Below are 19,837 nucleotides of genomic sequence, written 5' to 3'. Positions count from 1 at the left end.
GAAGAAATCCAGCCCAGTCACGGACCAGGATGTCTTGCTCCCAGGCAGACTAAATAACTTTTTTGCCCGCTTTGAGGACAATACAGAGCCACTGACACGGCCTGCAACGAAAACATGCAGTCTCTCCTTCACTGCAGCCGAGGTGAGTAAGAGATTTAAACGTGTTAACCCTCGCAAGGCTGCAGGCCCAGACGGCATCCACAGCCGCGCCCTCAGAGCATGCGCAGACCAGCTGGCCGGTGTGTTTACGGACATATTCAATCAATCCCTATACCAGTCTGCTGTTCCCACATGCTTCAAGAAGGCCACCATTGTTCCTGTTCCCAAGAAAGCTAAGGTAACTGAGCTAAACGACTACCGCCCCGTAGCACTTACTGTCCTGTGGTCAGTGGGGATAGGTTATGTATGTTGCTATGGGTAAGTCAGTGCCTGCTCTCTCTAAAATTAAGAGAGTCTGTGTGTAAGGTAAGAAAACATGGATGTCCACACAACCCTAGTTTATTTACATTGATGCAAAAATAATATTTCTATTTTCTATGGATGGATAGCTGAACCAGTAGGTTTTATTTCACTCTTTTATATGAATGGTATACAGTGCATTCGGAAAGTATTCAGACTGCTTGACTTTTTCCACATTTTGTTACGTTACAGCCTTATTCTAAACTGGAATAAAAAAATGTTTTCCCCTCATCATTCTACACACAATACCCCACAATAACAAAGTAAAAACAGTTTTTTAGACATTTTTTAAAATGTATTCCAAATAGAAAACTGAAATATCACATTTACACAAGTATTCCGACCCTTTACTTTGTTGAAGCACCTTTGGCAAAGATTACAGCCTCGAGTCTTATTATTATTATTATTATTATTATATTGGGTATGTCAGGTTGGATGGGGAGCGTCAATGCACAGCTATTTTCAGGTCTCTCCAGATATGTTCGATTGGGTTCAAATCCAGGCTCTGGCCGGGCCACTCAAGGACATTCAGAGACTTGTCCTGAAGGCACTCCTGCGTTGTGTTGGATGTGTGCTTAGGGTCATTGTCCTGTTGGAAGTTGAACCTTCGCCCCAGTCTGAGGTCCTTCCCTTGATCCTGACTAGTCACCGCAGCATGATGCTGCCACCACCATGCTTCACCATAGGGATGGTGCCAGGTTTCCTCCAGACGTGACGCTTGGTATTCAGGCAAAATAGTTCAATCTTGGTTTCATCAGACCAGAGAATCTTGTTTCTTGCACCTTTAGGTGCCTTTTGGCAAACTTCAAGCAGGCTATCATGTGCCTTTTACTGAGGAGTGGCTTCTATCTGGCCACTCTATCATAAAGGCTTGATTGGTGGAGTGCCACAGAGATTGATGTCCTTCTGGAAGATTCTCCCATCTCCACAGAGGTATTATGGAGCTCTGTCAGAGTGACCATTGGGTTCTTGATCACCTCCCCGACGAAGGTCCCTTTCCCCCGATTGCTTAGTCTGGCCGGGCTTGCCAGCTCTCAGAAGAGTCTTGGTGGTTCCAAACTTCTTCTATTTAAGAATGATGGAGGCCACTGTGTTGTTGGGGACCTTCAATGCTGCAGAACTTTTTTGGTACCCTTTTCTCAGATCTGTGCCTTGACACAATCCTGTCTCGGAGCTCTACGGACAATTCCTTCAACCTCATGGCTTGATTTTTGCTCTGACATGCACTGTCCACTGTGGGACCTTATACAGTAAGGTGTGTGCCTTTCCGAATCATGTCCATTCAATTGAATTTACCACAGGTGGACTCCAATCAATTGTAGAAACATCTCAAGGATGATCAATGGAAACAGGATGCACCTGAGCTCAATTTGGAGTCTCATAGCAAAGGGTCTGAATAGTATTTTTTGTCATAATGGGGCATTGTGTGTAGATTAATGAGGAATAATATTTATTTAATTCATTTTAGAATAAGGCTATAACGTAGCAAAATGTGGAAGAAGTCATGTGGTCTGAATACTTTCCAAATACACTGTAATTCTGCATACCACCCTGCATACTGCTGGCTTGCTTCTGAAGCTAAGCAGGGTTGGTCCTGGTCAGTTCCTGGATGGGAGACCAGATGCTGCTGGAAGTGGTGTTGGAGGGCCAGTAGGAGGCACTCTTTCCTCTGGTCTAAAAAATATCCCAATGCCTCAGGGCAGTGATTGGGGACACTGTCCTGTGTAGGGTGCTGTCTTTTGGATGGGACGTTAAACGGGTGTCCTGGCTCTCTGAGGTCATTAAAGATCCTATGGCACTTATCTTAAGAGTAGGGGTGTTAACCCCGGTGTCCTGGCTAAATTCCCAATCTGACCCTCAAACCATCATGGTCACCTAATAATCCCCAGTTTACAATTGGCTCATTCACCCCCTCCTCTCCCCTGTAACTATTCCCCAGGTTGTTGCTGCAAATGAGAATGTGTTCTCAGTCAACTTACCTGGTAAAATAATGGATAAATAAATAAAAATAAAATTCTCCCTCTCACTACCTTCCCACCCCTGTTTTTAGGGACCCCTTGGTGCGCCCCCATCAAGGTGAATCAAATCAAATCAAATCAAATGTTATTTGTCACATACACATGGTTAGCAGATGTTAATGCGAGTGTAGCGAAATGCTTGTGCAACAAGTAATCTAACTAACAATTCCAAAACTACTGTCTTATACACAGTGTAAGTGGATAAGGAATATGTACATAAGGATATATGAATGAGTGATGGTACAGAGCAGCATACAGTAGATGGTATCGAGTACAGTATATACATATGAGATGAGTATGTAGACAAAGTAAACAAAGTGGCATAGTTAAAGTGGCTAGTGATACATGTATTACATGTATCACTAGCCACTTTAACTATGCCACTTTGTTTAGCACGGTAATGTGAGCTGTCGCAGTCCCGGCGGGGAATACTATGGGAACGTGATGGGATCCGCTGTAGGAGGGGTTACGAGGTGCAGCATGGACACGCAGAGGTGGTGTGTATGGCCAGCAAACACTGGTCAGGGAGCTATGCCTGCAGGGGTGAGACCACCACACACACACACACACACCTGTACTACTGGCGAGACACAATATCACTGGACACACACCTCTACACCAAAAATAGAGTTGTGTGTCCAGCTACCTGACCATCTACCTGACAATCAGACATGTATGGACTATTCATTTATGTTTCTATGTCAGAGATTCACTGTCCTAAGCTGCAGATGCCTGCGAATGGGGGCTATACATGTTCAGATGGATCCTACCTTAACTCCTGCTGTGAGTTCTTCTGCTCCCCTGGATACAATCTGAAGGGGCCCAATACTGTCACCTGCCAGTACCACAAGACCTGGACCTCAGGAGAGAGCGTCTGTGTGGGTTAGTCAGAGAGCGTGTGTATGTGTGTGTGTTCGTCCGTGCATTTACAGATCTACAGTGTGTTTGTGGTGTGTGTGTGTGTGTCTGTAGCTATGTGATTATTATTGAGGTTTCCACGTCAAAAGCACATTGAATTTAGCCACATCCTAATTCCAACCCCCACACGGTTTAAGAGCTGCATATAGGCTGCTCTCTAGACTATGGGATCAATTAAATGATAAATCACATTCACTCTGACTGACTTCACGAGGGTGTGTTATAGACAGGTTTAATCAAGATCTAAGACCTACATCAAACACACACACACGCACACACACACACACACACACACACACACACACACACACACACACACACACACACACACACACACACACACACAGTGTAAGGCTGAGTAACCATAAGCCTGTGCTGCTAGCTCAAGCATGACACACTATGAACTATGACAATCCCAGTCTCAGAACAACTGGAGTAGCATCGCGTATGCAAACACATTTTAATTAAGGTGGTGTGTGATTTGTTAATGCAGTTGTGGAGACATTGTTCACTGTAGCAGGTCTTCATTATTGACGATGGATATGGTGAGATTCAGATTCCTCCCTCCTCATCCCCACCAGCAAATTACACCCAGCAGCCAACTAGCAATCTCACAGAGAAAGTAGATGTTCAATGACTGTGTTTATGTAATTATAAGCATGGCTGAATTTGTGTGTGTGCGTGTGCGTGTGCGTGTGTGTGCGCGCGCGTGTGTGCGTGCGTGTGTGTGTGGCTAAGCCTGAGACTCAAAAATGATCACTGACGTTCAAGACAATACATCATATTGCATGTTCTTTTGTCCAAGAAAGTCAGATTTGGACTTTTTGAGTGATTTAGAAGAACAGGTTGTGTAACACACACACATACACCCACACACACACTGACACACATAGCTGTGATGGAGTTGAGTGCTTTCTGCTCTAGTGAAATTACATTGATTCTCCTGGTCTGCAGTGACAATAGCTTCTCTAGTCTAGATTCAGCCCAGTTACATAGACAGGACACAACATCGCAGAACAGAACAGGGGGATCACTCTGGATAACAGTTTTCCTTTTTATTTCTCTCTTCCTGTTTCTCTCCTGTTTCTGTCTCCTGACATTTCCTCTTCTCCTCTACTTCCCCCTCTCTCTACTTCTCCCTTTCGCCCCCTCGCTCTCTCTCTGGGATGTTGACATCCCAATAATAAAGTGTCCTAACCTGAAGCAGAAGACAGCAGAGCCAAGCAGGCTCACAGCCAGTGTGACCTGGGACACACCAGAGGGCAAGGACCCAGCTGATGGCATCCTCACAGAGTCAGTCTGACCTCTGACCCCTTCCTTTAACATGTAGTATTAAAGGAATATTGTGAGATTTTGGCAATTGTGTCAGGACCCGGTTACGAACCCAGGTCTCCGGAGTGAGAAACAGTCCTTAACCAACTGAGCCACGAATAGTTGGCAGAACCCAGAAGATGAGGCAGACACAGCAGTACTTGAGACGGTGTATTTATTGAAGTAAAAAGTGAATTTCTTCAGGAAAACATGTAACTCCACAACCTCAAAAGGAATTCCACAAGAACAAAGTTAATCCTCCAAGACAAAAAGGTAAATCCACAAGGTGGAAGGTATAGCACAAAAAGCCTCAAAAAGATACTCAAAAACAAACAAGAACAAAAAAACAGAATTCCACAAGAGAGTCCACCGGGATCAACAAGAGTTCTCAGAGTACTAGGGCTGGGTGCTAACATACAAACACAGAGCAAAGGACTGAGGAAAACAAAGGGTTTAAATACAATCAGGGGAAACGAGGCACAGGTGCAAATAATAATGGGGATCAAGGGAAAACAAAAGGTCAAAAGGCACAATGGGGGCATCTAGTGGCCAAAAACCGGAACAACCCTGGCCAAATCCTGACAAATTGTTCTACTTACCCAGAGTCAGATAAGCTCATGGGTGCCATTTGTATGCCCCTGCGTGCAGTCTGAACATAGTTTAATGTACCATTGCTAACTAGTGTTAGCGCAACATAGCGGAAGTTAGCAACTTCCTTCAAACTGCACGCAGAGACATAATGATAGTATCCATCACTTTATCTGACTCTCAGGAAGTAAAAAATGTTTAAATGCCAAATGAATAGTAGCAATAGCAGCAGTATTAGTAGGGTACATCTTTAGTTAGGCTTCAGCACTATTGACACAGTATAGTATTTGACAGAGGCTTTTTACAGTGTTATATTGAAAGGGAAGCCTCCTGGACACTTCCCTGAGGGTCTCCATAAGATGTCCTACACCGTCTACGACCGCGCCGGGAATAAGGGCAGCTGCCGCTTCTCTGTCAGAGTACGAGGTGACCCCCCAACATAAGGGCCAGTTTGAAATTTACTGGGGCAATGTTCTGACAACATTTGAAGGAACAATCACATAACTTACACATTTTTCCTGTGAAAGTGGCTTTCTGAATCTGTTTTGTTTTGTGCAGCCCCATGACCCCCCCAGACAACGGTTTTATGAAGTGTGATAGTGATGGTAATAACTATGGAGCAACCTGTGAGTTCAAGTGTACAGGAGGGTATGAGCTGCAGGGCAGCGCTGCGAGGGTGTGCCAGTACGGCCTCACCTGGTCTGGCACGGAAACCAACTGTGCAGGTACGTGTCTGTGCACACATACGCACACACACACCACACAAACGTACATGACACATCCACCATGTTGTGTTTAGCAGTAGTGAAGCGGTGGTCAGGGGTGCTGAGGGGTTCGCTGGAGGTGAACGTGGGCATGTCTCCCTCGGCCAGGGTGGGCTGTCGATCGATCACAGAGATCCAGAAGATCAATACCGCCTGCTCTGAAATCGACCAGCACTGTCTGTGACACATACTTATGTGGGTTATTTAAGCAATAAGGCCCAAGGGGTGTGGTATATGGCCAATATACCACGGCTAAGGGCTGTTCCTTTGCACAATGCAACGCGGAGTGTCTGGATACAGCCCTTACCCGTGGTATATTGGTCATATACCACGAACTCCCGAGTTGCCTTATTGCTGTTGTAAACTGGTTACCAACGTAATTAGAGCAGTAAAAATAAATGTTTTGTCATACCCGTGGTGTATGGCCTGTAATATACTGGGTGGTTCGAGCCCTGATTGCTGATTGGCTGACAGCCGTGTTATATCAGACTATATACGCCGAGTATGACAAACCATTTATTTTTATTGCCCTAATTACATTGGTAACCAGTTTATAATAACAATAAGGCACCTCAGGGTTTTGTGATATATGGCCAATATACCACGGCTAAGGGCTGTTCTTATGCACGACGCAACACAGAGTGCCTGTATACAGCCTTTAGCCGTGGTATATTGGCCATATATCACAAACCCCAGAGGTGCCTTATTGTTATTATAAACTGGTTACCATATACCACACCCCCTCATGCCTTATTGCTTAAATATACCACGGCTGTCAGTCAATCAGCATTCACGGCTTGAACCACCCAGTTTATAATGTCTGATAGAGGTGTATTATACTTCTATTGTATTGTGTAATATAGTGACAATTCACATAGCACTTCTTATACACTCTGGGTAATTGGCTAACAATGTTTCTAGCAACAAGACCAGTACAGAGTAAAACAGCAATGAAATAAATAAAAACATTTTTTTTATTGTCAATTGCAATTCAAGTGTTTCAAAAAATAACATAATTTACATTCATTAAAATGTGATGATGTGATATGATGAAATGGTATATAGTGTTTTATTATGTCATGTCACAGCTATGAACATCAACGTGGGGGTGCGTACAGCCTCAGGTCTGCTGGACCAGTTCTATGAGAAACGACGCCTCCTCATCATCTCTGCTCCCACTGCTGCCAATCATTACTACAGGTTCCAGATGACTGACCTACAGGTGAGGGAGAGAGGGATGGAGGGAGGGAGGGAGGGAGGGAGGGAGGGAGGGAGGGAGGGAGGGAGGGAGGGAGGGAGGGAGGGAGGGAGGGAGGGAGGGAGGGATGGAGGGAGGGAGGGATGGAGGGAGGGATGGAGGGATAGAGGGATAGAGGGATAGAGGGATGGATGGATGGAGGGATGGAGGGATGGAGGGAGGGATGGAGGGAGAGAGGGAGAGAGGGAGAGAGGGAGGGATGGATAGAGGGAGAGAGGGATGGAGGGATAGAGGGAGGGATGGAGGGAGAGAGGGAGGGATGGAGGGATGGCGGGATGGAGGGATAGAGGGAGGGATGGAGGGAGAGAGGGATGGAGGGAGAGAGGGAGGGATGGAGGGAGGGATAGAGGGAGAGAGGGATGGAGGGATAGAGGGAGGGATGGAGGGAGGGATGGAGGGAGAGAGGGAGGGATGGAGGGAGAGAGGGAGAGAGGGAGGGATGGATAGAGGGAGAGAGGGATGGAGGGATAGAGGGAGGGATGGAGGGATGGAGGGAGAGAGGGATGGAGGGAGAGAGAGAGGGAGGGATGGAGGGAGGGCTGGAGGGAGGGATGGAGGGAGAGAGGGAGGGATGGAGGGAGAGAGGGAGAGAGGGAGGGATGTAGGGAGAGAGGGAGAGAGGGAGGGATGGAGGGAGAGAGGGAGGGATGGAGGGAGAGAGGGAGGGATGGAGGGAGAGAGGGATGGAGGGAGAGAGGGAGGGAGAGAGGGAGGGATGGAGGGAGGGATAGAGGGAGAGAGGGATGGAGGGATAGAGGGAGGGATGGAGGGAGGGATGGAGGGAGAGAGGGAGGGATGGAGGGAGAGAGGGAGGGATGGAGGGAGAGAGGGAGAGAGGGAGGGATGGATAGAGGGAGAGAGGGATGGAGGGATAGAGGGAGGGATGGAGGGATGGAGGGAGAGAGGGATGGAGGGAGAGAGAGAGGGAGGGATGGAGGGAGGGCTGGAGGGAGAGAGGGATGGAGGGAGGGATGGAGGGAGAGAGGGAGGGATGGAGGGAGAGAGGGAGGGATGGAGGGAGAGGGAGAGAGGGAGGGAGGTAGGGAGAGAGGGAGAGGGGGAGGGATGGAGGGAGAGAGGGAGGGAGGGAGGGAGAGAGGGATGGAGGGAGAGAGGGAGGGATGGAGGGAGAGAGGGAGGGATGGAGGGAGAGAGGGATGGAGGGATAGAGGGAGGGATGGAGGGATAGAGGGAGGGATGGAGGGAGAGAGGGAGAGGAGAAAGGCCGAGAGAAAGAGGAGAAAGGCTGAGAGAAAGAGGAGAAAGGCTGAGAGAAAGAGGAGAAAGCCTGAGAGAAAGGAGAGACTGAGTGGGAGAGTAGGTAAAATTCTGCTTATTGAGTGCCGCAGCAGAATGTGTGTGTTTGAAGTGGTTGTGCTGATGGGGTGTGTAGTGCCACAGTTCCTGCTAAACAGAAATTGTCATGGGGCAGAGTAAAAAAGGCCAGTGCTCTCTGTAAATTCAGGCTGTTTGGAGGGTTCTCTGGCATAAACAGCTATTAAAGGGCAGTGCTCTCTGTAAATTCAGGCTGTTTGGAGGGTTCTCTGGCATAAAAAGCTATTAAAGGTCAGTGCTCTCTGTAAATTCAAGCTGTTTGGAGGGTTCTCTGGCATAAACAGCTATTAAAGGCCAGTGCTCTCTGTAAATTCAAGCTGTTTGGAGGGTTCTCTGGCATAAACAGCTATTAAAGGTCAGTGCTCTCTGTAAATTCAAGCTGTTTGGAGGGTTCTCTGGCATAAACAGCTATTAAAGGTCAGTGCTCTCTGTAAATTCAGGCTGTTTGGAGGGTTCTCTGGCATAAACAGCTATTAAAGGCCAGTGCTCTCTGTAAATTCAGGCTGTTTGGGGGGTTCTCTGGCATAAACAGCTATTAAAGGCCAGTGCTCTCTGTAAATTCAAGCTGTTTGGAGGGTTCTCTGGCATAAAAAGCTATTAAAGGTCAGTGCTCTCTGTAAATTCAAGCTGTTTGGAGGGTTCTCTGGCATAAACAGCTATTAAAGGCCAGTGCTCTCTGTAAATTCAAGCTGTTTGGAGGGTTCTCTGGCATAAACAGCTATTAAAGGCCAGTGCTCTCTGTAAATTCAGGCTGTTTGGAGGGTTCTCTGGCATAAACAGCTATTAAAGGACAGTGCTCTCTGTAAATTCAGGCTGTTTGGAGGGTTCTCTGGCATAAACAGCTATTAAAGGACAGTGCTCTCTGTAAATTCAGGCTGTTTGGAGGGTTCTCTGGCATAAACAGCTATTAAAGGCCAGTGCTCTCTGTAAATTCAGGCTGTTTGGAGGGTTCTCTGGCATAAACAGCTATTAAAGGTCAGTGCTCTCTGTAAATTCAGGCTGTTTGGAGGGTTCTCTGGCATAAACAGCTATTAAAGGACAGTGCTCTCTGTAAATTCAGGCTGTTTGGAGGGTTCTCTGGCATAAACAGCTATTAAAGGTCAGTGCTCTCTGTAAATTCAAGCTGCTTGGAGGGTTCTCTGGCATAAACAGCTATTAAAGGACAGTGCTCTCTGTAAATTCAAGCTGTTTGGAGGGTTCTCTGGCATAAACAGCTATTAAAGGCCAGTGCTCTCTGTAAATTCAAGCTGTTTGGAGGGTTCTCTGGCATAAACAGCTATTAAAGGCCAGTGCTCTCTGTAAATTCAGGCTGTTTGGAGGGTTCTCTGGCATAAACAGCTATTAAAGGTCAGTGCTCTCTGTAAATTCAAGCTGTTTGGAGGGTTCTCTGGCATAAACAGCTATTAAAGGCCAGTGCTCTCTGTAAATTCAAGCTGTTTGGAGGGTTCTCTGGCATAAACAGCTATTAAAGGCCAGTGCTCTCTGTAAATTCAGGCTGTTTGGAGGGTTCTCTGGCATAAACAGCTATTAAAGGCCAGTGCTCTCTGTAAATTCAGGCTGTTTGGAGGGTTCTCTGGCATAAACAGCTATTAAAGGACAGTGCTCTCTGTAAATTCAGGCTGTTTGGAGGGTTCTCTGGCATAAACAGCTATTAAAGGGCAGTGGCCTTTAAAAGGCCTGACCTTTAAAAGTGCCACGAAAGAAGTGACTCTTGTCATATGCTGAGTCACTCCAAACTCGCCTTTAACTGTCCAGGTGATAGATTCAGTGAAACGTCTATGTGAGTGCATTTTCATGTTCTGTGCTAGTGTGCTAGTGTGTGTACAATGTTATTAGTGTGTTTATGATATGAATGGCTGTGTGTGTGTGTGTGTGTGTGTGTGTGTGTGTGTGTGTGTGTGTGTGTGTGTGTGTGTGTGTGTGTGTGTGTGTGTGTGTGTGTGTGTGTGTGTGTGTGTGCTTTTGTGCGTGCATGTTCCAGCATGCCCAGTGTGGTCTGGAACTCAGGCATGTGACAGTGATTGAGCTGGTGGGGATTTACCCCGCACAGATCGGCTGTATCCGCCACAGACTTATCCCTCCAGGGCTGGCCTTACAACTCAGGTACACACACACACATACACACACACACACACCATCATCATTCATAACAAACCTACAACTAATTTTCACAGCATTCTTCAGACTGACCATTGTGTGTTCAGCCTTGACCTGATGGAAGTGTTGATGTCTGTTGTCTAGGTTACTGCTCCAGATCTCCCATAATAACTTCAACATGGTAATGATTGACAAGCAGGGGATGGACAGGGAGCGCTACACGTACCCCATCACCTCCGCCCAGATCTTAACCACCATTGACACATGGCAGGGACGTGTAGATGAGATGCAGCAGGAGGCAGGCCACACCTGCCAGTAGTACAACAGCTCAACAACGCCCTCACCCCAAATAATCCCCCTGCCCCCAACCAGAATCATAGTGGGGCCAGGTTTTACAACTGCTGCCATGTTAGCGTCTTCATTCTTGCTGTAAACAATCACAACAGAGCAGTGTTTTATGTTTAACAACAGACATTTTTATTTGGGATAATTATGTGTCTCCAAGTCTGTACTGTGTTGTAGTCTCAACAAATTGCATATCTGCTTTCACTGGACATCTTCACAGGTTTAGAAAACTTTCAGCATAACTTGGAAGCGTCAATATTCACTTAGCAACGGCTATGGAAGAGAAAGTGCCGCTTTCGTTCAGACAATGCGCATTGGCCCAACTCTCTCTCTCTCTCTCTCTCTCTCTCTCTCTCTCATATATATATATATATATATATATATATATGACTCTGCCTGCAACTTTCTCTTTACACCCCCACCCCCACCCCAGTCCTCCCCATCTCAACAAAGACCCTTCTGTCACTTAAACCCAATTTACTACTTAAACTAAACTGTCGCTCAAGCTTACTACCTGAAGTCATGACTCCCATCCTCCACTTCCCCATATCAGACCACAGCTAGTCAACTTGTCCCTCACTAGGAGATTCCCTCAAATGGTTCAACCCTGCATTTCCCACCAATGTAAAACGCCTTTCAGTAATTAAAGCCGTCGTCCAGTGATGTTTGGAGTTTTACTGTTGGAAACCGTTTCCCCGTCTATAAGTACAGTTAACACAAACTAAAGGGTTTTGGATAACTGAAAACAAGCTGTTCTTTGTCTAATAAAGGTGCAGTATGCAGAAATAGCTCCCATTTTCTGGTTGCTACAATTCTAATAGTTTGCCTAATTTTAGTTTGTGTGACAAAACAAGCAAGTATAGTGTAGAGAATCATTGTACCATATAAACTGCTGTGAAATATATTTTCACTAACCAAAAATATTGTATATTCAGCTGTTTGAAGCTGGTGTACAAAACCGAATGTAAGAGATGCAAAAACAAAAAAGAATGGGAAGCATAGACATAGCGCCCATAGAACAAATCTATCGCTTCTTAGAGTTGCTTTCAATGAGAATGACAGATCTATAACTCACATTTCTATGTGAATATGTTTTAGGGTCGCCATATTGCAGCTGTAACCATTTTACCGCATGGTGATGTTACCATGGAAAGCTGCAACTCCTGCCCATGTAAACCGGCTGATTAGATGGTCCTGTGTAGATTGTATTTTCTACCTGCAACTATCAGGAAATAACACTAATCATAATTTGTTCACACTTTTACAGACGCCCACACACACTGGATCTGATACAGACACACAGAAAAGTTTGTTCTCAACATACATAGAAGTCATCTGAGGAATGATGTTGTTTATTTCTTCAAAATATTCTGATAAAACATTTGAAACCAAATCAGAGATTGATTCAGTCACATTGCCATGTCAAATCGAACAATCTAGTTTTGAATGAGAGGACATTAAAACAGAGACAGTAACATGCTGTCAGACACGTCTAGTGTTTCTTTAGTAGCAGGGTATTGCCTGCAACTCATCTACACAGTAAATGCCATTTTAATAGTATTATTATTACTGTATTCTGTAGTTTTCAATGGTTGTTTACACTCAGAATTCAGAGCATAACAGGAACTCAGACAATGGTGAATATGTAGACTTGCATTCCACAGTAGACTGTAGGTTGTGACAGTAAGCTGTGACACCGAGACCAAGTCTGCAGCCCAAATGGCATCCTTTTCCCTATAGAGTATTTGGGGTATTCTACAGAAGTGTTGTAAATTTCTGTCCCACTTAAAAATGAATAATAAACTATTTAGAAAAACATTTAAGTCTCCAAACTTAGGACATTTCATTACATCATGATATATTCTCACTTCAAGGGAATAACAAACATATTTTTCAATTAATATAGTACAAAGTCATTGTTTATATAGCTGTTTCTATTGAGAGATGTCTGTCTCACACACTGACTCTTAAACTTCATGTTTGAAAATAAAGCAATTCATGATTTTTAAAATAGTTTTAGTATTATTATTTCAACAGAACATCTTGAGTTGTTACATTGTTACATTGAAAGATCCTGGTATAATTAGTAGATTTGTTTATTTTAAAACATACTTCCCAAAAAAATGCTGGCCCACCTTTTGATGTCACTACCGTTAAAAGACTGATAAAACACACACATTAAAAGACTGTAGAATGAATCTGCATTAAGCCACACCCCTACATATATCTCCAGCTGATGGGATTGCACCCCTCTCTAGCATGGCCACATAGTGAGTAGTCTGTCTGCAAACATTTTGGATCAAATTTGTGAGCAGGTTTAATAAATCTTCATGTATTTTTAAGATGCTTCACTACTCAACATCTAATATTTCAAGAAATATGTATGTATGTATGTGTTTGGTGGGAAGTACATCTGTCCAAAAGTCTAAATTGTCCAACCAAAGCAGTCACAACTGAAACAATTGACACCATAGAGATTGATAGAGGTCTCATCTTTGTATCTGTGCCATTATGGCATCTGTGCCAGCATGACATCTGTGCCAGCATGACATCTGTGCCAGCATGATATCTGTGCCAGCACAGGCAGCGCCATTGAGGCTTTCTCCATTTTAAATTTGCAAGTGCCATGCTATACATCCTGAGCAACCATGTAGGTAGTGGTCAAGAGCACACTTCAGGAAAAAAGAGCCCAAACATAAACGTCTATAATGTGCTGTGCTGTACTGTACTCTTCTCTACTGTACTATACAGTACTCCAGTGAACTATACTCTACTTTACTCTACTCAAGTTTCTTAGAATTGAAGAAAGGGCCCATGGAGTCTTGTGGTCTTGGTCTTGAGACCACTCAAGTCCACATACATTATGTATTTAACTTGTCATGGTCTCAACTCCCTAGGTATGGATCTTGGGACCAATGTCCTGGTTTAAATCTTGGTCTTGGCTCATGCTCTCGGACAAGACCTTAGTCTTTGATTTACAAACCATAGGCAACTCAATTTGAAGAAGACAATGCTCCCAACCCATAAGAATCCCCATCCAGCTGACTACTTTAAAATGATGGAAGCCCTCAATGGTAATGTCTATACTAAAATATACCCAATATATATCCATTGACAATCTTTATTTTGCTAAAATAAAGATAGGAAAAGTTACAATGTATACATCAAGCAACAATGAATTAGATACATAAGTAAATTAATTAATCAAAACATTTTAGATTCTACAATCAACATTGAACATTTTACAGAAGAACAATATAAATTATATTTCTCTAAATTCAATTTAAAGGATTTGAAAGTCCGGTTAAAAATCATGTTTTTATTATTTTGACCATTTTGTATGCAAATAAAACATGAATAGAAGGTTCATCCAAATGATCAATAATGAGCATGTTTCTCCATGTATTTATACTGTTTCAGTATGTTTTGGTCGTGACACGTTTTTTTCCTGGTAAGAAATTCAGGACAATACTTCAAATTTCAAATACAAACAGTGTGTGAGTATTAATACAAACCGTGTGTGAGTATTAATACAAACAGTGTGTGAGTATTAATACAAACAGTGTGTGAGTATTAATACAAACAGTGTGTGAGTATTAATACAAACAGTGTGTGAGTATTAATACAAACAGTGTGTGAGTATTAATACAAACCGTGTGTGAGTATTAATACAAACCGTGTGTGAGTATTAATACAAATAGTGTGTGAGTATTAATACAAACAGTGTGTGAGTATTAATACAAACAGTGTGTGAGTATTAGATATGTCTATCTGGCATATGAGATGTGTGCTGACAGTTTAGGAAAAATAGGATACAAATGTGATTTTTTTCCCAACCCCCAATTTACACCACTTCTGTAGAATCACCCATATTTATTTTTTATTTTATTTTACCTTTATTTTACCAGGCAAGTCAGTTAAGAACACATTCTTATTTTCAATGACGGCCTAGGAACCTAACCACTAGGCTACCCTGCCACCCCAATGGGGAACAGGGTGACATTTGAGGTGCATGCCAAGACTTCAGAACCACTAATGGGGGGGATACTAGAAGTGATATTACTTATCCAATGAGGTCGTAGGGACAGACAGGTCACAGTGGCGGATGTGTTCTATTCAATGAGTCATAGAGAGAATTTCAATTACATTCTCCTCACATACTCTCTTCTCAAAACCCATTGGATTAAAAAGCCAAAGGTCCCTCCCCTCTGGACATGGGTTCACTCTGGAACATGCAATCCTTCTCACATCTCCCCAAGGCTCCTGGGGCAAAATGTTTCCTGTGTTGCAGATATAACTGCCCTTGACTCTCTATTCCACACTTGACACAATACATTTCTATCAGCGATTTGGTGCTGCTGGATCTCTAGTTAGATTTCTGCCTTAATCTCTGTTTCCACCCAAAACGAGGTCCAAAACATCTGTTTATGAAGTGGCTATTTGTGCCACTCTACTCGTAATGTGTGCTTTATCAAAACTACAGTAAAACCATTGGTGTGTTCAGGATTAGTTACAATGCAATTTTGCAACACTTTGAAACTGGGGTTTATCAGTTCAAAAATGTTGCATAATAACATTATTGCATTAAACAATGCAATCTTGAACACACCCTTATTATCATTTTACAGTATACTTTGGGAATGTTTAAATCTACTCAGCATGCATCAACCCCTAAGTGCCTTTGGAGAAGTTACCTTATGAGAGAAGGGACTAGATTCTATTAGATCCCCATATCGTTTGTTTTGGCGGTGTCTGAAGTGTAACTGCGTTAGAGCTGAAAATCCACAAGTGGCTCCATGCGTTAGCTTATTGTGGACACGAAACAAAACATCCGCAAAGTGGATGTCTGCCAACGCGGGTTCTGATTGAGTCAAAGCCTAGGTAAAAGCTACCCGTAGCCACTGATGCGGGGTCAGATACATTATCTTCCCCCTAAATGGTTATGGTTAAGAGCAGGTCAGAGCAATCTGATCCTAGATCTGGGGTTAAGAACAACTTCTACCTCAAGTAGTCTCAACACAGGGAGAGGAGAGCGTTGTGCATAGTCAGATCAGATCATACAAATGACAATGTGCTTGTTCATTATGTTACATACATGTAACTGCCAAAATAAAGGAAACACCAACATAAAGTGTCTTAATAGGGTGTTGGGCTACCACCTTCTATGAGTGTCTGGAACTCTATTGGAGGGATATACACTTTGTATCTCTCATTTACTCAAGTGTTTCCATTATTTTAGCAGTTACCTGTACATGTCATAATGTACAGTAGTAGTAGTAGTAGTAGTAGTAGTAGTAGTAGTAGTAGTAGTAGTAGTAGTAGTAGTAGTAGTAGTAGTAGCAGTGCTTGGTCTTGGCTGGGTATGGCCATGTGAGTGTAAGGCATGACTGGTTGACCTCTTTACCAGGTAGAGGACTATGAACCCCAGTGCAGGATCAGGGTAGCTCAGAGGTTAGGGTTCAAGGGTCAGGAAGTGGAGTGATGTCATCAGCTCTGTATTGTGGGATAGAGCTTGGACATGGAGCACTGTCAACCAATGTCCTTCTCTTTCTTTTCTTCTCTTTTCTCCCCCCCCCCTTTCCATCCACTGTTTCTCCCTTTTCTGCCACCTCTCTCTGTCCCTTTTTCTTTTGTCCTTCTTTCCCTCCATCTCATGTGTTGTGCTTGCACATGCTGGACCTCAGCATCAGTGTACACTCCTGAGGGACCTCCGGGTTGTCAATCATGCGTTGCCATAGCCGCTGTTCCTCTCCGTACGAGTCCATCCAGTCCACCTGGTTCCCATAGCTCTGGCCTGTAGGGAGACAATAGATCATCACTATCGGTTCCATACACTCCATATCCCTACGGCGTTATGCTGACTGAATATGCTACAAATCACCATAACCTCTGAGAAGAGAGAAAAGAAGAGAAGTAAAGACTAGAGTTAAACTGAAGAGAAGACCAGAGAACAAAACAAAAGAAGAGAGAACAGCAGAGAAGTCCAATACCAAACAGCCCATCCCTGCCCCTGGTTCTTCCCAGACAGACCTGTCCCTCCGTTGAGTCGGACTCCCCCCAGGAAGACATTGCTGGCCAGAGCCTCCTTGTCCCAGACGGTGAGCTCCAGACACACGTTGTTCAGGTCTCCGGCCTGCAGGCCACAGTAGGTGAAGGTGTGGTTCCACTGGGGGTTGACCGAGCGACGCACCACCACCGTCTTGTGCTTTGTGGACTTACTGTTGTCAGGGAGCAGGTACCTGGATGGATGGGGAGACAGGAAACAAGACAAAACTGTCAGAGGAATTGGAATTAGGTAGGTAGTAGGTCCTTCCCATCATTCTGACTAGGAATGAAGGCTGGATGAAACTGAATGGGTCTATCTGGGTCTCACCCTTTCACAAAGGGGTCTGAAGTGCCTCCAGACTTGACTGAGGTCAGGTTCTTGGCCTCCTTGACCAGCAGTTCCACCATACCTCCTTGAGGCAGCTTGATGCTGGTCTTCTTTCCTTTCAGAAAGCCTTTCTTCACTGAGAGGAGGAAAAAAAATATTTAAAAAGATTTAGATGCACTATTGTAAAGTGGCTGTTCCACTGGATGTCATAAGGTGTATGCACCAATTTGTAAGTCGCTCTGGATAAGAGCGTCTGCTAAATTACTTAAATGTAAATGTAAAGGTGAATGAGCAAAATTCCAAACAGTCTTTCATGAAATGTCATTAGTTGAATGATATGGGTTAGTGATGGGTTGGAGCAATTAAAACAGAAGGATTTTGTGGAGCACCTTGGACCTGGTCCAGGGGTAGCATGAGGTTCTTCTCTGCAGGAATGTACTTCAGAACCACGGTCAGCTCCCCTTTATACTGGAGCGTGGAGTCCATACTACTGTCCAGCTGCACATAAAACACATCTACTTACAGTATTTACCACTGATAAACATACAATGCTGTATAAATCCACACATAGACACTATTGTCCATCTGCACACAGGATACCTTGGGCTGCAGAGAGTACCACTCCTCCGTGTTGCTGTCAAACTCCCAGGAGTCAAAGGTCAGCTCCACCTCCCCCAGGAAGCTGTTGTGTCCGAAGCGGTCATGGTGCCACACAGACAGCTGCAGCGTTCGTGTCTCCAACTGGGAGTGGCTGATCACATACTACACAAAACAGCACAGGAGAAAGTGATGACAGGAGAGTAGGACTGAGTACAAAAATCAAAGTTCCTGCCGATGCTCTTACAGGAATAACACATGTACAGCAGGGGTGCTTGAGGTGAAGTCTATTGACGGCTATACACTGTAGGTATGGTGGTACAGGTTAATAAAAACACATGGGAGGAACAAGCTTCATTAATTTATATACTGTACAGATGTAGGATCTTAATTCAGTTTGCTACAGCAGGAAAATAAATTATGTGAATTATTATGTGGAAAGTTCTCCTGCAACAGGGTGATCAAGTTAAGCTCCTACATCAGTATGAACACCTGCTGACTGACACACTCCAGTTGACACACACACTGTCTCCAGGCAACTTGATCCCATCCAAGGACACACATTCTCATGATCACAAAAACAAACTCATTAAATCTTACTGTTTCCCAAGCTACACACAAGTTCACACACACACACACACAAGTTCACACACACACACACACACACACACACACACACACACACACACACACACACACACACACACACACACACACACACACACACACACACACACACACACACACACACACACACACACACACACACACACACACACACTCCCTCACCCTAAGGTTCTCGTTGAATACAGGGTTGATTGTGTTGGTCTTGATGCTGGTCTTCCTCTTGCTCTGGCGAGACTTGTCTGGGAGGAGGTAGGCCTTCACATAGCTGCCAATGGAAAAGACATTCAGCCACACTCTTCATAGGAAGACCTGTGTGCCGTGATCCATATGATCACCCCAAGGCTTCACTAAGGTTACTCTGACATACAATGAATGTCACAGTTGTTGTGGGTCATGCTGAGGTCACACATCACTCATGGATTGGTTCAAGTTGAGCTGACGGTCAGGAACTGTGATGTTAAGAGGTGTGTCTTCTTTTTCAAGTGTGAATGTGTGATAATGAAGTGTGTGTAATTTCACAGTAAGCATAGGTTCTTCAGTGGCGTACTGCCTCCTGTGGCGTTCTGCATTAGCATCGAATGGCCCCGCGATATGCAACTTTTCAGGGAAGTTAGGAACCAATATACACAGGCAGTTAGGAAAGCAAAGGCTAGCTTTTTCAAACAGAAATTTGCATCCTGTAACACTAAGATCTGGGACACTGTAAAGTCCATGGAGAATAAGAGCACCTCCTCCCAGCTGCCCACTGCACTGAGGCTAGGAAACACTGTCACCACTGATAAATCCGTGATAATTGACCATTTCAAAGCATTTTTCTACGGCTGGCCATGCTTTCCACCTGGCTACCCCTACCCCAGTCAACAGACCTGCACCCCACACAGCAACTTGCCCAAGCCTCCCCATTTCTCCTTTACCCAAATCCAGATAGCTGATGTTCTGAAAGAGCTGCAAAATCTGGACCCCTACAAATCAGCTGGGCTAGACAATCTGGACCCTCTCTTCCTAAAATGATCCGCCAAAATTGTTGCAAACCCTATTACTAGCTTGTTCAACCTCTATTTCGTATCGTCTGAGATCCCCAAAGATTGGAATGCTGCCGCGGTCATCCCCCTCTTCAAAGGGGGACACACTCTAGACCCAAACTGCT

At 44.4% G+C, this 19,837-nt stretch overlaps 1 protein-coding gene and 1 pseudogene across 3 annotated transcripts in view; one reads left to right on the top strand and one right to left on the bottom strand.

Moving 5' to 3' along the window:
• The first annotated feature begins 413 nt into the window (after positions 1-413).
• LOC118366615 (sushi-repeat-containing protein SRPX-like) lies at positions 414-11,341 on the top strand (annotated as a pseudogene).
• Positions 11,342-12,424: 1,083 nt separating this feature from the next.
• sytl5 (synaptotagmin-like 5) overlaps positions 12,425-19,837 on the bottom strand; it is a 77,367-nt gene continuing 69,954 nt past the window's right edge. For all 3 annotated transcript variants that reach the window (XM_052493293.1, XM_052493295.1, XM_052493294.1), the window contains 6 exons: positions 18,853-18,955; positions 18,067-18,228; positions 17,856-17,964; positions 17,467-17,602; positions 17,124-17,332; positions 12,425-16,887 (listed from right to left, as the gene is read on the bottom strand). In XM_052493293.1, coding sequence (XP_052349253.1) covers positions 16,745-16,887; positions 17,124-17,332; positions 17,467-17,602; positions 17,856-17,964; positions 18,067-18,228; positions 18,853-18,955 — 862 coding nt within the window. In that variant the 3' untranslated portion in view covers positions 12,425-16,744. The remainder of the gene's footprint in view (positions 16,888-17,123; positions 17,333-17,466; positions 17,603-17,855; positions 17,965-18,066; positions 18,229-18,852; positions 18,956-19,837) is intronic.

Source organism: Oncorhynchus keta, chromosome 34 (assembly GCF_023373465.1).
Source record: "Oncorhynchus keta strain PuntledgeMale-10-30-2019 chromosome 34, Oket_V2, whole genome shotgun sequence".
Taxonomy (NCBI): Eukaryota; Metazoa; Chordata; class Actinopteri; order Salmoniformes; family Salmonidae; genus Oncorhynchus; species Oncorhynchus keta.
The sequence above is the reverse complement of the archived record's forward strand: the minus strand, read 5'-3'. Positions and strand labels throughout refer to the sequence as shown.